The sequence below is a fragment of the Coffea eugenioides genome, chromosome 9 (assembly GCF_003713205.1).
Source record: "Coffea eugenioides isolate CCC68of chromosome 9, Ceug_1.0, whole genome shotgun sequence".
NCBI classification, from domain to species: Eukaryota; Viridiplantae; Streptophyta; class Magnoliopsida; order Gentianales; family Rubiaceae; genus Coffea; species Coffea eugenioides.
In genome coordinates, this window is record NC_040043.1 from 9,041,697 (window position 1) to 9,063,463 (window position 21,767).

The 21,767-nt window shown below is 36.2% G+C and overlaps 3 protein-coding genes across 3 annotated transcripts; 1 reads left to right on the forward strand and 2 right to left on the reverse strand.

The window, feature by feature from the left end:
• Nucleotides 1–3,321: 3,321 nt before the first annotated feature.
• On the reverse strand, nt 3,322–5,743 carry LOC113782145. Its single transcript, XM_027328054.1, has 4 exons — nt 5,695–5,743; nt 5,061–5,246; nt 3,938–4,934; nt 3,322–3,892 (listed from the first exon to the last, which is right to left on the reverse strand). The coding sequence occupies exons 1-4, from the start codon at nt 5,741–5,743 to the stop codon at nt 3,322–3,324; spliced, it is 1,803 nt and encodes a 600-aa protein (XP_027183855.1).
• Nucleotides 5,744–10,246: 4,503 nt separating this feature from the next.
• LOC113783114 (formate dehydrogenase, mitochondrial-like) lies at nt 10,247–13,364 on the reverse strand. Its single transcript, XM_027329154.1, has 6 exons — nt 13,147–13,364; nt 12,826–12,997; nt 11,849–12,389; nt 11,498–11,622; nt 11,052–11,164; nt 10,247–10,750 (listed from the first exon to the last, which is right to left on the reverse strand). Exons 1-6 carry the CDS (start codon nt 13,234–13,236, stop codon nt 10,637–10,639), a joined length of 1,155 nt encoding a protein of 384 aa, XP_027184955.1. The 5' UTR covers nt 13,237–13,364; the 3' UTR covers nt 10,247–10,636.
• Nucleotides 13,365–20,383: 7,019 nt separating this feature from the next.
• LOC113782146 lies at nt 20,384–21,346 on the forward strand. Its single transcript, XM_027328056.1, has one exon. It carries the CDS (start codon nt 20,384–20,386, stop codon nt 21,344–21,346), a length of 963 nt encoding a protein of 320 aa, XP_027183857.1.
• The last annotated feature ends 421 nt before the right edge of the window (nt 21,347–21,767 follow it).

Sequence of the window (21,767 nt, forward strand, 5' to 3'; positions counted from 1 at the left end):
ATGGGGAGGGGGTTGGGGCGGGGGGAAAAAAATTCCCCCGCTTAGAAACGGGGCGGGGGGCGGGGGAGTGTACCCCTGCCCCATCCCCCGTCCCGCCACCCGCTTTAAAAAAATAAATATATAAAATATATATATGTATATAATTACATATATAATATATAATTTAATTAGTTACAAACTTATGATAATGATATTATTAGTTATATGTATTATATAATGTCTATTAGTATATATAATATAATTGATATTATTAATTATACTAATAATTATATATGTGTACTAATACAAATTATTAATTGGTTATACTAAATTTACTAATACACTTATACTAAATCCCTAATTACACTTAATACAATAACATTTTTTTCTTAAAAAAAGTACAAGCACAATAATGAATTAGTGATTGTATTTGTGCCAAAAGTGAAAATTTGACTACTTTAGTTATATTTATTTCATCATGTTGGATTGTATTCAAATAATTTTTATTTGATTGTTTTTATAAGTTTCAATTATAAAATTACAATGAATAATAATTTGATGATGTATTGATATTTTAGTACTTGATTATTTGCTAAAATTTAACCATAATAAAATTATATAACAAACAGCAACACCCGGCTCTGTGGTTGTGGATTGCGGGCAAGAATGGCAACATCATGGCGGGATGATAATCCTGGGAGACGGTTCTATGGTTGTTTGAGATGGCCTGTAAGAAAATTTTTATTTTTGTTACTCTTTCAACTCAAATTAAATTGTGACTGTGCTTTGCTGATGTTTCTAAATGGGATTATATTTGTAGAGACCTGACATGTGTAAATATTTTGAATGGCATGATTAACCAGTTTGTACAAGAGGAAGGATGATTATATAAGGTTTGCTAAGGAGGGTGAATCGGATGGAAAAAACAATTGCAAAAAGCCGTAGAAGGGAAAAAATATTGATTGGCATCATCATACTATTGGCTATGCTGCTGATTATGTCTATTATTATAAAAAAGACTGGACATGCAATGGAGCGAAAGTTAGTGCTAAGCTTGGAGTGAGTTATTGAATTGGAACTGCTAAATCTAGTTCATTTTGATTTTTGTATTGTTTTTTATTGGATTAGCAATAGTAGAACTAGCATTGGCTGGTTCTCGCAAATGACGACATGTATTGACTCACCTAGCGAGAATGTAGGATTTAGGTCTTGAAGAACCAGTGTATCCTATGTATCTCTCTTGTTTATATGGAATGTTGAGGTTCTATGTATCTCTTTTGTTTAGTTTATGTAATCTTAGTTTGGTAATTTGATTGTCCTTTTGCTTGTTTAAACTGCGAATAATTTGTCAATAAAACTAGTTTGAAGATAGCAAAATGTATCAATAAGCATCATTTGGACAGGACTAATTTTTGCAAATGATGATTTCCATTAATAAAGCACCAAAAACATACTGTTTCATACTTTTTTTTTAATCATGTTTTTTTTTTGTCCTATTCCTAGGGACCATCCTTTTCCGCTCGGTCATCTTGGTGATCATGTGGTTCTTGCCTTTGTAAAAGAGGTTATTACGGTCTAATGATTCTTCTAGCCTGAAAGGCTTTTAACAGTATTTTACTTGTCAAGAAAGTTTAGATGTCAGCATAACTAAGAGACATCTTTCAGTAATAAAAATTTAGAGGCACGAATACTCATAGTCAGATTAAAGCAGATAACGTAGTGCATTTGATAGCAACCTTAGTGTCTAATTAATGGAACCTTTGTGCTGAAATTTCCTTGTTGAGGTACATCATAAAAGTCAGTTTTTTGGGTTAGTTTACCAGTGGCAAGAAAGCAGGTGCAGCAACTGGAACAAACATCATAAGATTTTCATTCATTTGACCACCAAATTTTCATTACAAAAACAAGCTACAAGGCAGAAGAAAATACAATCAGTCCATCTCAACATTTCAATTGTGTTCCTATTGTTTCACTTTGGGGACCATAAACAAAAAGATGATCACCATCAACATCAAAGTAAGATGTCAGCATCAAAAAAGGACAATTCCAATTGTCAACTTCAGTCCATAATCTACATCAAAATAAAAGAACCATGTAAGGCATCTACTATGAACATTTATAGTAGTTTGTTTTTCCCCTTCATTCTTGAAGAACCAGCAACTCGTTTGGTAGCAGCAGTAGCAGTAGCAGCAACTTCCATATGGATAGATTTGGCCTTGACAGGCATCTGCACATTCTCTTTCTCTTTTCTTGAATGTAGTGGTTGGCTGTATTTCACTTGAGATCTTTTTAGACCGAAAACTTCATATAGTTGGGGCAGAACTTGTAACAGTAACATCTTCCAAATGATTAGTCTCCTACACCATCTAAATAAATAATTAGAAGATACTATGATAGACTTTGTTGCTGTGGTGAACATGTACCACACTCACAGCTGAATTTGCAAACTTTGTTGCATCATGCATTGAACCATCTTGAACTCTACTTTTTGCATGTGGTCTTTTCTACAAAAGAAAGAAAAACAACCCACAATGACTTAATTTTTATAAACTATTGAATAGAATGTGAGAAAATGAAACTGTAACATAAAAACAGTTGTAATAAAAGGCTTACTGGTATTTTGGCAGACTTATTATTTGGATTCTTGTCAAATATTTGGGGAGTACATGTAACCAGAACCTCGGTGCAATTAGCTTCATTGCAGTCTCCACTGTCAACTTCATCAGATCTTGCATTATTGGCAGCTTCATTGCTCTGTATACCAAATCCCGAGGCATTGTTTTCAGCCTTTTTAAGCTTATAAGATCTCACATTATGACTTTTTTACAAACAGTATTTGTATCTTATTACCTGCCCCACTCTACTTATTTTGTTGGCCTTTTTTTCCTTTGCTTGTTGTTCGTCATCAGTAGTCCTTCTCCTTTGTTTTTTTGGTCTTCCAGCTGCTTTACCATATAAAGGGGGTTTTGGACCATCAACATTAGTCTTCTCCCAATTTCCTTTCCCAGTCATTGGATAAATAGCTCCTTTATAGCATTTTAGGTATGTTTCAACTGTATACCAGCTGGATACATATAACACGGGATCCTTTTTAGCTAACCAAAGTGCAGCAATTGCATGGGGACAAGGAATTCCTGTTAGCTTCCATCTCCTACATGAATAAGTGTGCTCTTTAATGTTCACAGCATAATGATCACCATATGGACATGAAACTTCATACAAGTCATCATTCGACCTGAAAGGAAAACATTGTGTTGCCTTATCCATTATTTTTTGTACTTTCTCAATGATTCTAGGACAATACATATAGTCTTTTCATTTCTATCTAGCAATGTCTCTATTCTACTGCATTCTTTGCATCATATACAGCCTTAGTAATTTCATCATTTCAATGATTGGCTTCTCTCTAGCATCCAAAATTTTACTGTTGAAACACTCACAAATATTATTCAATAGGACATCACACTTTGAATAGGTGCTAAAGTGAGCTCTACTCCATTGAGATGGTGGTTTATCATCAAACCACTTGGCAACATCCAAGTCAATTGCTGCCATGTCTTCCATTTTCCTAATAAATTCTGCTGGTGTAGTTGCATTTGCAGCAGCCCACAATGCTCTCCTTAGAGCTTCACCTTTGAACCCAGAAGTAGAAAAGTTGTTGTGTAAGTGCTTTACACAGAACCTATGAGCTGCATTTGGAAAAACATGGCCACAAGCCTGAATTAGTCTCTTTTGCTTGTCACTCATGATAGTCCATTCATAATCTCTCTCAATTTTCAAATCCTCTTTAAGTAAATTGAAGAACCATGTCCGGAATTCCTTGTTTTCACCCTCAACTGCAGCATATGCAACTAGAAAAATGCTATTATTAGCATCTAGTCCAACAGCAATCAATAAAACCCCCCTACTGTTCCTTTAAAAAATGTGCCATCTATCCCAATCAAGGGCCTACACCCACCTAAAGAGTCTTGTTTCACTCCATGAAAACACAAGTAAAGTCTTTGGAACCTTAATTTGCTGCCCGTTTGAAGTGCCATCCACAGTTTTTAATATGATAGAGCTACCAGGATTAGATTTTTGAATTTCATGCATGTAGGCTCCTAACTTGCGGTATTGGTCACTTTCACTATCATGAATAATGTCCAAAGCCTTTTTTCTAGCCCTATATGTTTGTTTTTTTGTGAAGGAGCATTTGTTATCCTTCATCACTGTTTTTCTAAAATGCTCCACATCTACCTTAGGATTGGATTTAAACTTCTCACAGTACTTTCTACCAACCCATCCAAAATTTACAAGTGGATTTTCATAGGTAAAGCCACATTTGTGAATGTCCTCAAATGTTCTAATTTGCACACTTCCTTCTCCACCCAATTTTCTAGCATAGATCTGCCAATTACAGCCTTCACTTCTGTATTTTGACCTCAATCTAACCAAATCCTGCTTCACAAATTTACAAAGCCTACCCTGTCTCACACTGTAGTTTATAATAGCTAACTTGCACTCTTTGATGGTACTAAAAAACATCTTTAATTTCAATTTTGGATTATCCATGTGCTTGGGATTGAACACAACACACCTATTACTATCATTTTCATCATCAGGCCCATGCATATTCTCAAAATCTGATTCAGAATCAGAGGCTACATCATCATCTTCAGGTTGAACCAAATTAGCTTCAACCTGTCCTTGTTTTGCCGAATTAGTTTGCAATTCTTTATAGTGTTCTACACTCAACCATTCAACATTTTTATCTTTGTTATCATTGAAATCAGCATCATCTTCTTCACTTTGATTATAATCAGAATCTACTGCTGAGAAGAAAGATTCACTGGATGAATCAGCTTCATTGTTATCATTCCCTCCCCATTCATGGCCATGATTTGCAATTATATCTTTACCATTACTAGGGCCTTCATTCTCATTAACCTCATAAGGATCATAGCCAAGTTGGTGAACTAGAATTTCATGGAATGAGACTTCAAGGTACAAGATAATTTCCCTAATTGAACCAGCAGTCCTCTGAATATATCCATGCAATTCTCTACTATTGTCTATCCTTTTAAAGCTATTGTTCTCTCAACCATAGTACACTTTGTGACCAAAGACACCAGCAGCTTCAATCAATCTATCAACTTCAAAAATACTCAAACCTATACTCTCAACGTAATCAAGGACACATACATCTCCACCCTGATAATGTGATTGAGGAGTGTAAAAAATCAACCCTCCACAATGACATCTTAGCGTAATCAGTGAGCTACCTTGTTCTGATAATTAAAAAAATGTATATATCAAATACTGAATAAGTAATCAAACCATAACTTTCATATTTTAACAGAATCGGATAACCAAACCATTACTTTCATATTTTAACAGAATCGGATAAACTCATACTCTTTATTATAACTTAACTATCCAAAAGAGACCACAAGTTTATTATTCAAACATATATGTTCTAACCATTAAAAAAATTAATCTTTTCAAACAATGTGGACCAAACATTAACAAGATTACATCCACAAAACAGACATCAAGGGCCCCTATGTATCATATTATAAAAAAAAAGGTCAAACTTTGTAGCTGGACCCAACGAAGTCAATAAAAACATTATAAACAGACATGAAGGACCACATCTACACAGAATGCCAAAAAAAAGGTCAAACTTTTCATTATTAACACTTTAATTAACAAATTACTAAACCCTGGACAGCTTACCATAATTTGGGGGTGCACGATTGTTCAACTTTTTCTTTCGCATCGACATATTTCTCCACTTTCTTACTTAATCACAGCAGGTTAGCTTCTTCGATCTTCTAAAATTTCACGGAATGCGATTTTAAAGAGCAAGGGAAAGGGAAAAGGGTAAGAAGAGAAAGAGAAAGTTCAGATTTGGTTTCGGACAAGGAAAGTGAAGACAGCTGCATTTTCACCTGATTTTGTTTTTCAGACAAGGACATTTAAGTTTACTTAACGGTCATGTGATTTTCACGTGACCAGTTCCGTTAAAAATTGGCTAAATTGCCGTTTGAAGATGACATTGGTAAAAAATTATTAATTCAGACATCAAATGTGTCGTGCCCAAAAATTGAGGGACGAAATGTGTCCATAACCCAAAGTTTGGGGATAAAAACCGGCATTTTCCCTTTGAAGTGTAGAGACATGTTTTAGAGCCTGCTTAGGATTGTGATAGTTTATTGAAAAATACTTTACTTAATAGAGTTTTTAATAAAAGCACTTATTAAGTGCTTAATTGTTTTTAAGTATATTATTTGGATACATAATTCAACAGGTACTTATTGTATTGGATACTATATAATTTGAAATTTTTATAATATATTTATCTCTCTATTTAGTTCATAATATATGATAAAATAATTAAATTTAATGTTTTATTTTTTAATACATAAAAACCATTTTAAAAGCTCCAAATTTGAGCTTTTGTTATTAGTGCTTTTAATACTAAAAGTTTCACTCCTAATTTTATGAAAGAAAAAAATGCACTTTTCATTCTTAAAGGTTGGGTTGATGACCAATTTCGTCCTCAAAGTTTCATCAAAAATACATTTCATCCTCAAAGTTCCTAAATTTTGGCCAATTAGAGACAATTGACAGAATAATACTCAATTTGGACGGAAAGCAGTACATAAGAAGCATGCCCGTTAGAGCCAACTTTGCATTCAACAAAAAACAGGTAAAACCTGTTCTTACTTCATTTATGTCCTCTCCACTCCTTTTCTTGTTGTAGTTCTAAAAAAATTTCTAACCACTAAATCCAGTCATTTGCTGGCAAAAAGGTTGACATAAATGGTCGATATCCAGTTATTCATGGATTATAGGTGACTTGGATTTGAGTATCTACCAGACGCATTAAATTAGCCAGTCCATTTAATTTAATTTTTTATCTATCAAAAAAATATATAATAGAGGAAACCCTATTTGCAAAAATAGAGGAAAGCCATAAAAAACTGGTAGGTTGTTGTTACTTTATCTTGTATAGAAACTACCAGCTGTTTATAACTTTTAATTTTAGGGATAATTTCAGAAACGTCAGGGGAGGTTTTTGACTATTGCAGGTAGGTCCTCTCTAATTTAAAAGATTACACTTACCTTCTCTACTATAGCATTTCAGTAACAATATAAATCCACTATGCTAAATCTGTTCTAAAAATCCTAAAATACCCTTTGTTAGTTAGAAGGGGGGAAAACTCGCTCATGAATTTCTTCCATATTGCAACTATTGCAATTCGCATAACTACCACCCTAATGAAGTCAATAAGCCACCTTAACTTAATCCTCGTATTCTCATAATTTCGAAAGCCCAACTTTGCAGCCTTAAAGCTTCCTGTGCAAATCAATTATGACAATTAAAATTTGCATTCAACCTAATCTTTTTCCTCAATTTTTTTTGCCTAAATTTTGCATCTAAATTGACCAATGTCATTTTTCAAATTCAATCAAAATGGATGCAAGCTTGTTGATGCTAAAATAATATAACCCCCCAAAAATACCAATATGGAGCAACCAAAAGCAACATTAGAGACCACATTCTATGTCTTTAGGCAAATTTGATTATAGTTCTTGTATCCCAAAATTCTTTTTTTTTTTGCACAATTAGTATAATAGTGTAATCTTCCTCAATCTATGTTTCTTTTTTAGCCATCATTTTTATTTTCTTGTTTATATTCTGTATCACTACCATTCTTTTCATTTTTATTTAGTTTGACAACAAATATGCTTTGACAACCTATCATTTAGCAATGTCAATTCAATAATACTTACAAAAAAGGAAAACAAAAAAAAAAGAGGATCTATTTCCATAATATTGAGGATTCGGGATGTATTAGATGGTTGTGTAGATGATAACTCTGAAAAAAATGTGGACTATGAAATACAGGGGAGAAAAGGTAAGAGAGAGCATCGAAGAGAGAGAATAAGAGTTTGTTTTGTATGGTAGCCGTTGTTTTAAAATGAAAGATTAGTTTTAGTTGTAGGCTTTTTTAGAAATTATCTATAAGTGAAAGATATTATAGTTATTTTACTGCATGAATGGAGGTTAATGTAATTATTCAAAACTAAGGGCAGTGAGTGAAATTGTCAGAAACCTCGGGGAGGCATCTGGAATTATTCTTTTCTTTTATCTTGTCCAAAAATTATCACCTCTTTATAACTTCTTTTTTTTTTTTTTTACCTTCTCTAGAAATGAAAAAAATACTAGCTGTGCTTAGGATTCTTTGTGAGCTTCTTTTATTTCCTACAAACTATAAGCTGTTTGTTGCTTTCATCCATTATTTGAAATAACTACCAGTTATTTATGAGTATGATTTTCAGTTCCAAGCTAAAATGGGCATTATATAAAAAAACCACCAACTGTTTTTATCTTCATGCTGATTTGCATGTCAATAAGGTAAGAAGGAAAAATTTGGTAGAATTTTGCCTTAAATTTTAACAATCCGAAGTAACAACCAAACTGGATACTGTAACCAAATTAATATAACCAACTAAAACCATCAAAAAAGAAGAGGTATAAGCTTGTCAAAAATGCATTCCAAGTGGTCCTTGACATGGTTCCTACTGAATATGGACCATAAACAAAATAATGTAAAGATACAAATTTTAGAATTCAAAAGTTATAACACTGGTGTCTGCACTTCCGAACGGGTTTTATCCTTTTTTTATTGGTTCTAACAGAGCATGCTTCTCACGTGCAGCATTCCATCTAAATTGATTGTTATTCTGTCAATTGTCTCTAATTGGCAAAAATTCAGGAACTTTGAGGATGAAATGTATTCTTGATGAAACTTTGAGGACGAAATTGGTTATCAACCCAACCTTTGAGGATGAAAAGTGCATTTTTCCCTTTTATGAAATGATATTCACCAAACGCTTTAAAAGTACTTTTTTTTTTTTTTATCAAAGACCACAATCCGAAACGGGCAAGGGTTTAGCTACTGTTTGCTTCATATTCTAGCTCAAATCCTAAAGTTTGCGCGGAATACTAATCTTCAATCCTCCTTTGACAATAACTCCTTTGACAATAACTCTTAGGAACAAACCGAAGACTGAAAACCCATTTTTTAGCACTAGCGCTTACAGGTATGCTTACTAATTTAAAGGGTTTAATCTATTGTAAGAAATTAGGAAAATTCTAAAATAACGATAGGATAAGCTTACTAATTTAAAGGGTTTAATCTATTTTAAGAAATTAAAAAATGCTAAAATAACGATTGTTATGGTAACAAAATAATTTGTACATGATATAATAGGTTATCACAACAACTATTTGATTATCTGCTTTTTGCACGCTATAAGATGTGGACCAAAAACGCAAGATAAGAAAAGGGTTCTTCTTTTTCCATGAAACATTTTTAAGTGGTTCACACATAAGAAGTCGGCCTTCAGCACACACCAAAAAAAGGGTAAATTACATTTTACCCCCTATGATTTAGTATTTATTTACATTACCCATCTATGGTTTCAAAAATTATACATAACCCCCTCGTAGTGTGGATTAAAATGTCAAAGTAATGAAATTTGCAATCCATAACGGAGCCAACTAAAATATCAAAAATACCTCTATGTAAAGTTAAAAATTATTTATTAACCATAGGAGAGGTTATGTATATATATTGAAAACTATAAGAAGATTATATGGTAAAACACTTAACTATAAGGGGGTTACATGGTAAAATATAAAACCATACCTAGTTAGAGTATCATGCATATTATATTTATATATTTTGATCACTTCAACCATTTTAGTTTTTAAATAAGGGTAATTTCGATATTTTTATAGGTTCCGTTATGGATGATCATTTACATCACTTTGACACTTAATTTAAACTATGAGGAAGTTATATAGTTTTTAAAACTATAAGGGAATTATGTACAATTTAGTTATACAACAAGGGGTAAAGTGTAATTTGCCCAAAAAAGGTAGACCACATGCATATTAATCAGAAAAAAAGAAGTCTTCTTTTTTCACGAGATTGTAACAAAACTACGTACTTGTAAAAGCACCAGCACTAAAGATGTTTAATAAAATTCCAATTACCTACATATTACCAACCACTGAGATTCGTCTAAGAGAGAACTCTTAAAATATTTCCGATTATCAAGTTTAGAGTTAAGGTTCGAATTTTGTACTGACAGTTATAATTAGGGTAATTAGGGGAGGAGGGTAGGAGAAAACTTCACATTGCCGACAACGCACACAGAAAGTTCATGCAGGGAGAAAGAAAAGGTTTGAATAAAAGAAGAGAATACTCAGTGAAAAGACACACAACAACCAATAGTCTGTCCTCCTGAACTTGCTAGGACAAAGATAAGTCTGATGACTTGCTTTATCCTGTTAATCTTCAAATGGCTCATCAATCAAGCTAGGTGCAGGATTTGAGTTTGAGCCAAAATGAGTGAAGCTTTTCGCACAAAATTTCTGGACAAACAACTAGCCACCCATACAAGTTCACAAACCGATATATGTATGTGTGTGTGTGTGTGTGTGTGTGTGTATATATATATATATATATGTAAATGTTCTGGAATGTCTGAAATCTTTCATTCAGACGAAATACAAGGCCAATTTTCCTCATTATTCTGCATGCGTCTTCCTAAGTTTGACACTTACTACACACACCAAACTCGATGGGCTAGGTTTTATTCAACGATACTGGCTTGCTAGCTCCCCATCCTTGACAATGTAATGTTGTGGAGGGAAATCTTCTCCCTTGAAGTACTTATCCAGCATGTCCTTGACTCCAGCTGCATAGCGTATCTGCAGCATTTTCTCATCATATCAAAGTTACTTAAAAGGCTGGCAAATAGAGATTGAACATCTACCTAAACATAGCAGCTATGTGGGATAATATGAGTTTGCCTCGGTGACAATTTGGAAGCACTTAACATAGCTGGAATCTTGAAGACTAATATATCTAAGAGATGAATTGAAGTCCCAACTATAATTTGCGAAAAATCAAGCAAAAAGTAGAAGAACAGAGTTTGGGGAGGTGGGCGTCACAGCACAAAGAAGAAAAATTCGAAAACATGGGAGGATATTACATCTCGAGGAATGGTACCTGTGCATCAATGGTAGTACCAGAAATATGAGGGGTCATAGCTTGGTTCGGCATGTAACGCCAAGGATGGTCCTTTGGAGCTGGTTGTGGATTCCAAACATCCCCACTGTAACCTAATCTTGTGGAAAACAAGAAGGAAGAGCCAGTTAAGGAGGGAGGTTGATAAAAAGTTAACCTTTTTTTTTTTTTTTTACTTCTAGCAAAAAAAAAACTAAAACACAGAAAAATTGAAATGCTCACCCCCGAAACCCCCCCCCCCACCAAAAACAACAAAAAAGAAAAGAAAAAACAAATCTGTTCATTGATTTCTATCAAAGTAAGAAATTTGTTCATCGATTTCTATCAAATTTGACGCATCAGACGTGCTATCAGAAACTAAAAGTTACAAGGAAAGTCACATCTTTGTATCATTTGAAGTCATGAGAAAAACTGAATGATAATATCACCTCCAATTTGTCCGCTAGAACAACCATCAACAACTGCTTGTGTGTCCATGATTGCTGCTCGAGCATTGTTTACAATCAAAACTCCTTTCTTTAGCTTAGCAATTCTATCTTTGTTGAACATCCCTCTGATTCCAAAAAAAAACAAAACATTTTTTTATGAGTACTCAAAGAAAAGGGTTATGCTGATTGTCAAGCAACAAGTTTCAGCGTTTCACAATAGAGTAAGGTGCAAGTCTGCCCCATATTATTAGCTCAAATGCAACCAGCGATGCTTTCAAAATATAGAGATTGATTCAAAAGAATAAGCAGTTTACCATTCTCACAGCAATGTATAGCATGACCCCAGCTTACCTAGTTTTTTCTGTAAGAGGCATATTAATAACAATTATGTCACATTTCGGCAGCATCTTATCGAGATCTTCCTCGAATTTGGCTCCAATTTGATTCTCCAACTCAGGATCCATCTTGAGCCGATCATGATAGAGAAGATTACAGTTGAAAGGTTTCAATCTCTGCAGCAAAAGCCTGCCTATACGCCCAGCACCAACAGTTCCTACAGTCTTGCCTTCAAGATCATAAGCTCTGTAAGCAATACCTGCAACATTCCAATCCCCTGTTATGACTTGATGGTGTCCAGGCACGAAATTTCGAACAAGAATGAGGATCCTCATCAATTCATCTTCTGCAACCGAGACAACGTTACTCCCAGTGACCTCTGCAACTGTTAACCCAGCATCTGCTGCAGCTTTCAGATCAACATGATCTGAGCCAATTCCAGCAGTCAGCAAAAGTTGCAGATTTTTTGCCTTCTTAATCCTTTCAGCCGTGACATATGCTGGATGAAATGGGGTAGTTATCAACACATGGAGATCCGGAATGTGCTTCTCAAGTTCTGCAAATGATACATCAGAATTGCCAATTTAAGTAGTGCCATTTAAACAATGTCAGAAATCACTACTGGAACAGGTTCTAGGTACTTGGTCACGGAAACAAGCCAACTTGAAATTGATATTAATAGTCCAGAGCTGCTTTGGATTTTGAATACTTAAACCTGAGGTTGAGATCCAGCAACAAATTGTCCTCGAACATGATTGTTAAGATGTTTAGCTAGCGGTATATGTTAGAAAATACAAATACTCTCCACACCAAAATCCAATATACCAAATGCCTGATCTACAATCACCAAATAATCTCCACAAAAACAAACTGCCAAGCGATGTACTACTTGGTCATGGGCCAATTGCAACACAATTCATTCTCAGGAACCGAAAGATTGTGCTCTGACTAAACAAACATGTTTATTTACCATATGATACTGAATTCCTTACCACAATATGGTCCTTCTTTGTCCGAAGTGACTATGTATTGATGGCCCTGTGATTCTAGCCATTGGCGGATACCCAATGCATTTTCTGTGCATCCAAGAAAATTGGGATTCTTTGCAGCATATTCTTTTGCATCATAGAAAACACCAACAATCTTTTTGCTACCAGGAGAGGCCTGTAATTCAGTGCGAGTCTACTTGTTGAAAGTTTTATTGCATTTAAAATCAATGATTTCATGTACAACTGAGATTAAGAGTGATTATTGCAAGAGTTTAGCTGTTAATTTAAGCGTAAAACCAAAAAAAAAAAAAAAATGCCACTTACATGGAGGTGTCTGGTGACAAGTGATGAAGTTGAATCCCCTGAAGAGGTAAAAGCACGAAGTGCAGAGGCAGCTACACGCTTCATCGCCATCTCTAACTGGATCACTTCACCTCACCCAACATCTCCTTGAAACCACAATTGCTTGTCTGAAAGCGGATCGCCCACTAAGATATCCTGTTTTTGCAACTCTGTGACTGGCTAGTGGCTACAGGCTTATGAGTTTTATAGGCGAGGCAACCTTTTCTCTACCATCTATTATTATCAATTAGTCCCTACCTCCATTATTATCAGTTCGTCCAATCGTCCCTACCTGTGTTTCTCTGTAGCACTAAGAAAAAGCATCAGGTAGACCAGAAACGATATCAATCAAAATTGTACAGAGAATCAAAATTGTACTCCCTCTGTGAGATTGAAAACGAAATGCTTTCCATTTGGGATATTTTAAAATATTTATCATTGTATCGAAGTCAAAGTTTATTTTAATTTTTTTCAATATTATCCTTACCTTTGTCTATATTTTAAATTAAATTCAAATTTAAAATTTAAATTTTTTAAAACAACTTTGAAAATAAATTTACTATTATTTTTAAAAAATCTGAATCTCGAAATGTGACAAATAATTTGGAATAGAAAGAGTATTTGACGAAGAAAAAAGATGAAAGAAAAGAAGAAAAAAAACTTGAAATGCATAGGCATACATATGCTAAAGTGCTATTCTAGTAAAAAAAAAGTTGTTTGACAAGATTCTAGTGCAAACTCAAATCACTTTTTTGAACTTAAGTCATCAGCTATAGTATTCTAGTAAAAATTCAATTCACTTTTTTGAGCCTAAGTCACGTGGTCAAGTTAGCCGCCTAGCAACTAGCTGAATTGAAACTCTAATGTCCAATTTCAGTTTAGTGTGTTTGGATTTTTTTTCCGAATAAAAAATGAATGTTAAGCTTTAACTGGGTTGACAATTTTTGCGAATCAAAATTTAGTTATATACCCTGTAACTATTTTTTTCCATTTAAAAAAAAAATATCTGGATAGTTCTTAATAATATGAACTTGAGCATCTATTAATAAAACTCAACCAACAGCCCAAGGGGAAAGGGTGGTTGGCCATCACAAAGACCTTTAAGTGTTTTTATGTCATTATGAGATGTAAGTTCAAGAGTTTGATCCTTGTTTACCATCACTTGTCATTAATATGTGACTCTTTTAAATTTAAATGGGTGTATAGTGCGTTTGTTTGATTCGATAATGATTTAATTTATTTTGATTTTTTCTGATCCAATTGGACCCTTTCTTAGATAAGGTGGAACGAAAATCCTCCTCCGCCCTTGTCCAGACATTCATCTCACTTCGTCCAGCCTCGCCTCACTTCTCCTAAGGGTGACTGCAGAAAAAGTGCAATTAGTAATTTAATATAAATATATAATTACTAAAAAAAATATATAATAGAATAAATATATAATTAGTAAAAAGTATAATTAGTAATTTAGTATAAATATATTATTATAATTAATAATATTATATATATATTCTGATACTTATAACTAATAATAATATTATTATAAATAATATATACGTGTGTGTGTGTGATGGGACGAGCAATGGGTTATATTCCTCCATCCAGTGCCCCACCTTCTAACAGGGAGAGAAAATGATCCTCGCCCCAACCCACCTCCGGCCCAGTTGCCATCCCTAGATGGAGGTCGTTTATAATTGGCAAGGACTGTGAAATTTGAGGCAGATTTTCTCTATTGTAGTGCCGGCGTGGGTGTCCACTCGTTCATTCTAAAGGGCTACTAGTTTGTCAACTTGTGAATGATGCTCCGGCAAGAAAATTTGTAAATGATACGTTGTCGCTGTCATTTAAGATGTTAAATATAGGAAGAATTGGATTAGTCCTATCCTCACGTTGCAAATGTAAAAATTTAGTTCCTCAGAATGGAAATGATCAATTTTGACCCCTAGCAAATAAAAAAGGATCCACTTCACTTTCTCTCTCCTATGAGAGCTCTTTCTCTCTCTGCGAGAGCTTTTCCCCCCAATAGTGGGAGCCAAAACTTTCCAACTCTGCAAACTTTTCAAACTTTCAAAAATCCAAAAACAGAGACTCAGACCAGGAACTAACAATCAAATACTTGCAACCAATCAACGTGAATCTGCTCGCAAATCCAAACAAGATCAGATGCTAGTGCTGGTGGGTGTCGGAACAAAAGGTGCCCAGGATCCAGGAGCATCGAACATACTATTTATAGCTGGTCGGAGCTAAGAAGTTGGACCGGCGCAGAACAGGAATTACGGCCATAAATGCATGCTTTAAAGCCTGAGGTTTACTTAGGTTTTATCCCTTAACATTTTTCTCTGCATTAGTTACTTTTATCGCTTTCCTTTCTTCTTCTTTGTTGTTTTTTCGTGTATGTTGATCTCCCAGAAAGGCATTTACCTAGTGGAAGTTTGCAGATTTGAGTGCTCATCTGTATAAGTTTGGTTAGATCCTTTTCATATTTCAGAGAGTGTGGGTTTCCATCTAAATATCATATTACTACAATGGCTGAAGAGTTGACTGAAATCATGCAAAAGTTTGCATTAAATAGCCATGAATACAGTGTGACTGATCTGGATGCAGGGGATGCCCGCACAGGTAGGCAGGAATGCCAGACCAGTTTGTTGGGAAGAATCAGGGGAGATAAGATAGCTAACTATACTGGGGTTAAAAATTTTGTGACAAGTGCTTGGGGTTATCCGAAAGAGCTCAAAGTAACTGAACTAGGGCCAAATTTCTTCCAATTCGGAATTCAAGGGGAGGAAATTAGAGAAAGGATAATCAATGGAGGGCCTTGGATTTTAGATAACCAGATACTTGTGTTGAGTAGGTGGTACGAGGGGATTGAGGATGATCCTAATGCCTTCAGTATAGCACCACTTTGGGTTCAAATGTGGAATCTTCCTTTACATTGCATCTCCAAGGAGGTAGGAAAGAAAGTAGGTGTAGTGTTTAAGGAAGTCAGGGAAGTAGTTATCCCACAGAATGGAGGCAAAGAAGGAAAGCATCTGAAGGCTCTGGTCATGGCTAACATATTCCATCCTCTGCTTCGTGGAACAACAATCAAAATGAATGGTCAAAAGAGATGGATTAAGTTCAAATATGAAAGGTGTCCTGACTTCTGCTACACATGTGGGATTATAGGCCACAGTGAAAAGGGCTGTCAGTCTAAGATACTAGTAGGAAATGATCAGCAAGAGAATCAGTATGGGCCATGGATGAGAGCAATTTGGGAATCATCACCCCAAAAGGAGAAGAACTATTACAAATCTCCATCTAAGAGGCAATACTAGGGGGTGGAAAACGGGGAACTGGTGAGGAAAGAATCAAAGAGGCAGGAAGAGGAATATGAGTCCACAGCTCCAAGGGGAAAGGAAATTCTGGAAGAAAGGGACAAGGAAAAAAATAAACCAAAGGAGAGAGTGGACCATATACCAAGGAATTTGAATGTGGAACTACAGGTTCAGGCTCTGGTCAGCAAGGAAAAGAGAGTAGAAAATCAGGCAGATATGGACAATGTGGAGGAAATAACTTTGGAGGAAGTCCAGGCAGGAGCTCAACAATCTAGCAGTAACAAGATGATGGAGCTTCTAAAAGAGATGGAAAGATGCAAAAAACCAGAATTCCAAGGAATTAATGGAGATGATGAGGTAATGATGGACAGGGAACTGCTAGAACCAGAACAAAAAGCTGATCTAAACATCCAAGAAGATGGCAGTTACAGTACTATGCCAAGTGAGGTACAAGGTAAACCTGAGGTCCAAAACAGCAAAGGCTCTCAAGTAGAACATCCTCAGAGACAGGAAAGAAAAACAAGGAAAATAGCAAGGATATCAATGGGAAGGGGAAGGAAGGCTTTGCAACAGATTGACAGCAATTGTTTGAGCCAAGTAGGAACGGCCAAAAGGAAATTGGCTGTGGAAGATGAAGATATGACAGACTCTGGAACAAGCGAACACATCCTGAAAAAAAGTAAAGGGGGAGACCAAGTAATGGAAATAGAAGGATTAAAGGAAGGGGTGGGTGCCAGCCTTCACTGGACCCCAAGTAATCCATGAAGGTTATGGTGTGGAACTGCCAAGGTGCTGGGAGCCCCTTGACAGTTCCCCACTTGAAGGAGTACAAGCGACTCCTCTCCCCAGAAGTGATGTTTCTTTGTGAAACTAAGAATAGGAAACAATATATGGAAAAGGTCCAGAGGATCCTAAATTATGAGCACAGCTATATAGTGGAATCAATGGACAAGGCAGGAGGTATGGTCCTATACTGGAGTGCATACACCAAAATATTGCAGGTACAACACACGGCCTTCACTCTAGAGGCTCATATAGAGGACCAGAGCAACAATAGTGACTGGTGGATAGTTGGGATCTATGCTAGTTGTGATGACTCAATAAGGAAACAACAGTGGTCGGTCATTCAAAGAAGGAAACATTTATGGGGTAACAAATGGATAATTGTAGGGGATTTCAATGACATTTGCTCCAATGAGGAAAAGTGGGGAGGAAGAAAAAGAGAAGAGTGGACTTTCACTGACTTCAGGAACTTTATCCACGAAAATCAGCTGATTGACATTGGCTATGAAGGACAGCCATGGACATGGAGTAATAACTGGGAAGGGGACGGTGAGATTAAACAAAGGCTTGATAGAACACTGAGCAGTGTAGAATGGAATCTGAACTTTGGAAAAGCAAAATGCACTCACCTGAAGTCCCATGCGTCTGATCACAGTGCTCTACTTTTGGATACTAACCCCATGGAAAGAAACAGGAAAAAAAGATTCTTTTTTGACAAAAGGTGGCTTCAAAAAGAAGGAATAATTCAAGTTATCAAGGAAGCTTGGGACAAGCAGGTAGAGGGGTCCAGGATGTTTCAGGTTAAGACAAAAGTGAGGAATTGCAGAATTGCCTTACTTAGATGGAGCAACAATAATAACAGGAACTCTAGGGAAAGGATTGAGAGTATAAAGGAAAAGTTGGATCAGATTCAAGGAACTTCACTGGTAAGTATCAGGAAGGAAAAGGCTTCTCTCAAAATGCAGCTGAAGGAAGCTTACAGGGATGAGGAAATGTTTTGGAGCTAGAAAGCCAGACTCAAATGGTTACAAGAAGGAGACAAGAATACTCAATTTTTCCATGCACAGGTAAACAGTAGAAGAAAGGTGAACAGAATGCAGAAACTACAAAAGGAAGATGGGACATGGACAGAAAATGAGGCTGATTTGGGAACTGAAATTGGTAACTACTACAGGCAACTCTTCACCAAATCTACCGAGAGTAGTAATCATGAGATTATAGATGGAATCCCAAAATCCATTTCTGAGGCTATGAACCAGGATCTAACTAAGGTAGTAACAGAAGAGGAAATCAAATCAGCAATCTTCTCTATGGATAGCAACAAGGCTCCTGGCATAGATGGGATGTCCCCCCTTTTTTTCCAAAAATTCTGAGATATAATCAAAGGAGACCTGGTAAATGCTATTAAAAGTTTTTTTCATTCTGGAAATTTGCTAAAGGCTATCAACCATACCATCATTTCCTTGATCCCAAAGGTCCCATGCCCCATTAACATCAAGCAATACAGACCCATTAGCCTCTGTAGTGTGATTTACAAAGTTATTGCCAAGATTCTAGTCAATAGGTTCAAACCCATTCTGCATCATTGCATTAGCATTAATCAATCTGCCTTCATCCCTGGGAGACACATTCTTGATAACATCATTACCTCTCATGAGTACTTGCATCATCTCAAAAATAAAAGGTATGGTAAGGATGCATTTATGGCTGTGAAGCTTGATATGTCTAAGGCTTATGACAGAGTTGAATGGCAATTTTTGCAAGATATAATGGGAAAAATGGGATTCTGTGAGAAATGGATAACATGGATAATGAAGTGCATAAATACAGTCTCTTTCTCTTTTAACATCAATGGAGAGTGTAAGGAATACATTGTACCTGAAAGAGGATTAAGACAAGGTGATCCTCTATCACCTTATTTATTCCTTATTTGCTCAGAAGGCTTCTCTAGCCTGTTGAAGAAAGCAACGCAGACAAGAAGCATGGCAGGCATGAAGATAAGCAGACATGGTTCCTCTATAACCCACCTTTTCTTCGCTGATGACTCCCTGATCTTTTGCAAAGCCAACCCTCAACAAGCAAAGGAGTTGAAGAGGATACTAGAGGTATATGAACAAGAATCTGGGCAGATGGTTAACTTAGACAAGTCCAGTGTGTTTTTTAGCAAAAATGTGGATGTGGCAACTAAGGAGGAAGTGTGTATGGAACTAGGAGGTATTCAACCGGTATCGCAAGGGAAATACTTAGGGCTGTCCATGGTGATTTCAAGGTCTAAGGGACAGCTGTTTGGTTACATAAAGGATAACATCAAAAGAAGAACGATAAGCTGGAAAAACAAGCTTCTAAGCTCAGTTGGGAAAGAAATTCTGATCAAAGCTGTGTCTATGGCAATGCCTAATTACACAATGTCTTGTTTCAAACTACCTTGCAGGTTATGCAAAGAGATAAGCTCTATGCTTTCCAATTTCTAGTGGGGAGAAAAAGACAACAAGAATAAGGTGCACTGGGTAGCTTGGAAGCAGCTGACAAGGGAGAAAAAACGAGGTGGTATGGGATTCCAGGAGATTCAAAGTTTCAATAGAGCTCTGCTGGCTAAACAGATTTGGAGAATCATCAGAAATCCAAATCTGTTATCCAGCAGAATTCTGAAAAGCAAGTATTTCCCAAATTGCAGTGTCTTGGATTCCAGAACCCCCAACAATGCCTCATGGTTTTGGCAAAGCATTGAGTGCAAGAGAAGAGCTCAATGGGGAATACGAAAAAGGATAGGGAATGGTCTTTCTACTAGAATCTGGGATGATCAATGGATTCCAAACCAACATTTAGGAAGGCCAATCACAACCAAGCCAGGAGACTGCCAAGTTCAGAAAGTTGCTGATTTGATAGAAGGCTACAGGTGGAATAGAAACCTCATTTTCAAAAACTTCAAAAAGGAGGATGCTGAAAACATTCTCAAGATTCCCATAAGCATCACAGGAAGATAGGACAATATCTTCTGGACAGAAAATCAGAAAGGGGAATACACGGTGCAATCAGGCTACAAGGCAATCCAAGCTAAGAAAGAACATGAGGGTAGAGGGAGAAGAGAAGGAATTGAGGCTAGCTATAGACCAAGAAGGACTGACATGTGGAGAGTGCTGTGGAAACTAAAAATCAGTCACAAAGTTAAGATCTTTATATGGAAAGGCCTGAAAGAAGCAATTCCAGTCAAGGAATTAATCTGGAGAAGGATGTCTAAAGGAGACCCTATATGCTCAGGCTGTGGGGAGGAGCTAGAAACATTGGAACATCTTTTTCTGAAGTGCAAGAAAGCTAAGGAGATCTGGAAAGTTGCACCAGTACAATGGGATGGGATTCAGGAGCTGACTGGGAATTTCAACAGATGGTGGGCTGCATTATCCGAAGCAATTCAGAGAGATCAGGGGATAGACCATATATCTCTCACAGCTTATATTCTGTGGCATATCTGGAAAAGTAGGAATGATAAAGAGTTTAACAACAAAACACATGAGCCAGCACAAGTGATCACCAAAGCCTGGAATGCATGGATGGAGTTCAATGACGGGACCAAAAAGACTAGGAGCTGTAGTATTGAATCAACAACAGCTTCACTTCACAGGAATGAACAAGAAGCTAGCCAAACTCCAGACAACAGAACAGTAGGAATGCAGTTAAGAATAGCAACCAAGTGGAACAAGGCATCAAAGTCCATTGGATATGGTATTGTTGCAGCTGATTGCAGAGGGCAGGATGTGATGGGATGGAAAATGAGAGAAAGAGAAAGCTCAAACCAAGTTCAACATGAAGCTGAAGGTGTTAAATGGGCCCTGATCAAAGCAGCAGAACAAGGATGGAGGCTGGTATGTATTGGAGTTCCTAATACGGACCTTCTGCAGCAAATACAGGGAACAAAAACAGTAGGCTTGTGGTTAGCTACCCTAATAGAGGACATCCGCGAGCTAAGTAAGATGTTTTACAAATGCTCCTTTTGCATAGGAAAATATAGAAGGAATGATCTAAGTTGTTTGTTTAGTGCTCAAGCTTTGAGCAATTATTTTGATGTAGAATGGGTTAACCCCAATCTATAGTGCAAAATGCACTTTGTATAGCATCGAGCAAGTCTCGCCTGTATATAATCCTTTTCCAATCCAATCAATATATTCCTATCGTTCCGACAAAAAAATAAAAAATAAAAAATAAAAAAGGATCCATTTTAGTCCTTTTGCACTTTTCCGAGCGATTTTTAGCCGGAATGTGCTACGCGCACATTACGTGCCGAACCTTTAAAGGGTAAAAAAGGCAAACCACTTCAATATTGACCAAAAAATGCAAGCAAATACTTGCATGAACTTGGTCCACCACCTAGATTGTAGATCCCTTAAACAGAAAATAGCCACATCACACTTTGCATATAATAATATTCAAAAAGTCTTCAAAAGTTCAGATCAACTTGGACTCTTAATTAAATGAAAATAAAAGGAGTTTGACTAAAGAAATCAAATGCACAAT

Coding starts and splice junctions, on each gene's coding strand:
- LOC113783114 (XM_027329154.1), bottom strand. CDS start 13,236: ATGGCGATGAAGCGTGTAGCTGCCTCTGCACTTCGTGCTTTTACCTCT. Junction 12,998..13,146: donor TTGTCACCAGACACCTCCAT/GTAAGTGGCATT, acceptor ACTGAATTACAG/GCCTCTCCTGGTAGCAAAAA. Junction 11,623..11,848: donor CCTCTTACAGAAAAAACTAG/GTAAGCTGGGGT, acceptor TTTTGGAATCAG/AGGGATGTTCAACAAAGATA.
- LOC113782146 (XM_027328056.1), top strand. CDS start 20,384: ATGTGGAGAGTGCTGTGGAAACTAAAAATCAGTCACAAAGTTAAGATC.
- LOC113782145 (XM_027328054.1), bottom strand. CDS start 5,743: ATGTCGATGCGAAAGAAAAAGTTGAACAATCGTGCACCCCCAAATTAT. Junction 4,935..5,060: donor TGGTCACAAAGTGTACTATG/GTTGAGAGAACA, acceptor ATGAAATTCTAG/TTCACCAACTTGGCTATGAT. Junction 3,893..3,937: donor AGTGAAACAAGACTCTTTAG/GTGGGTGTAGGC, acceptor CATTTTTTAAAG/GAACAGTAGGGGGGTTTTAT.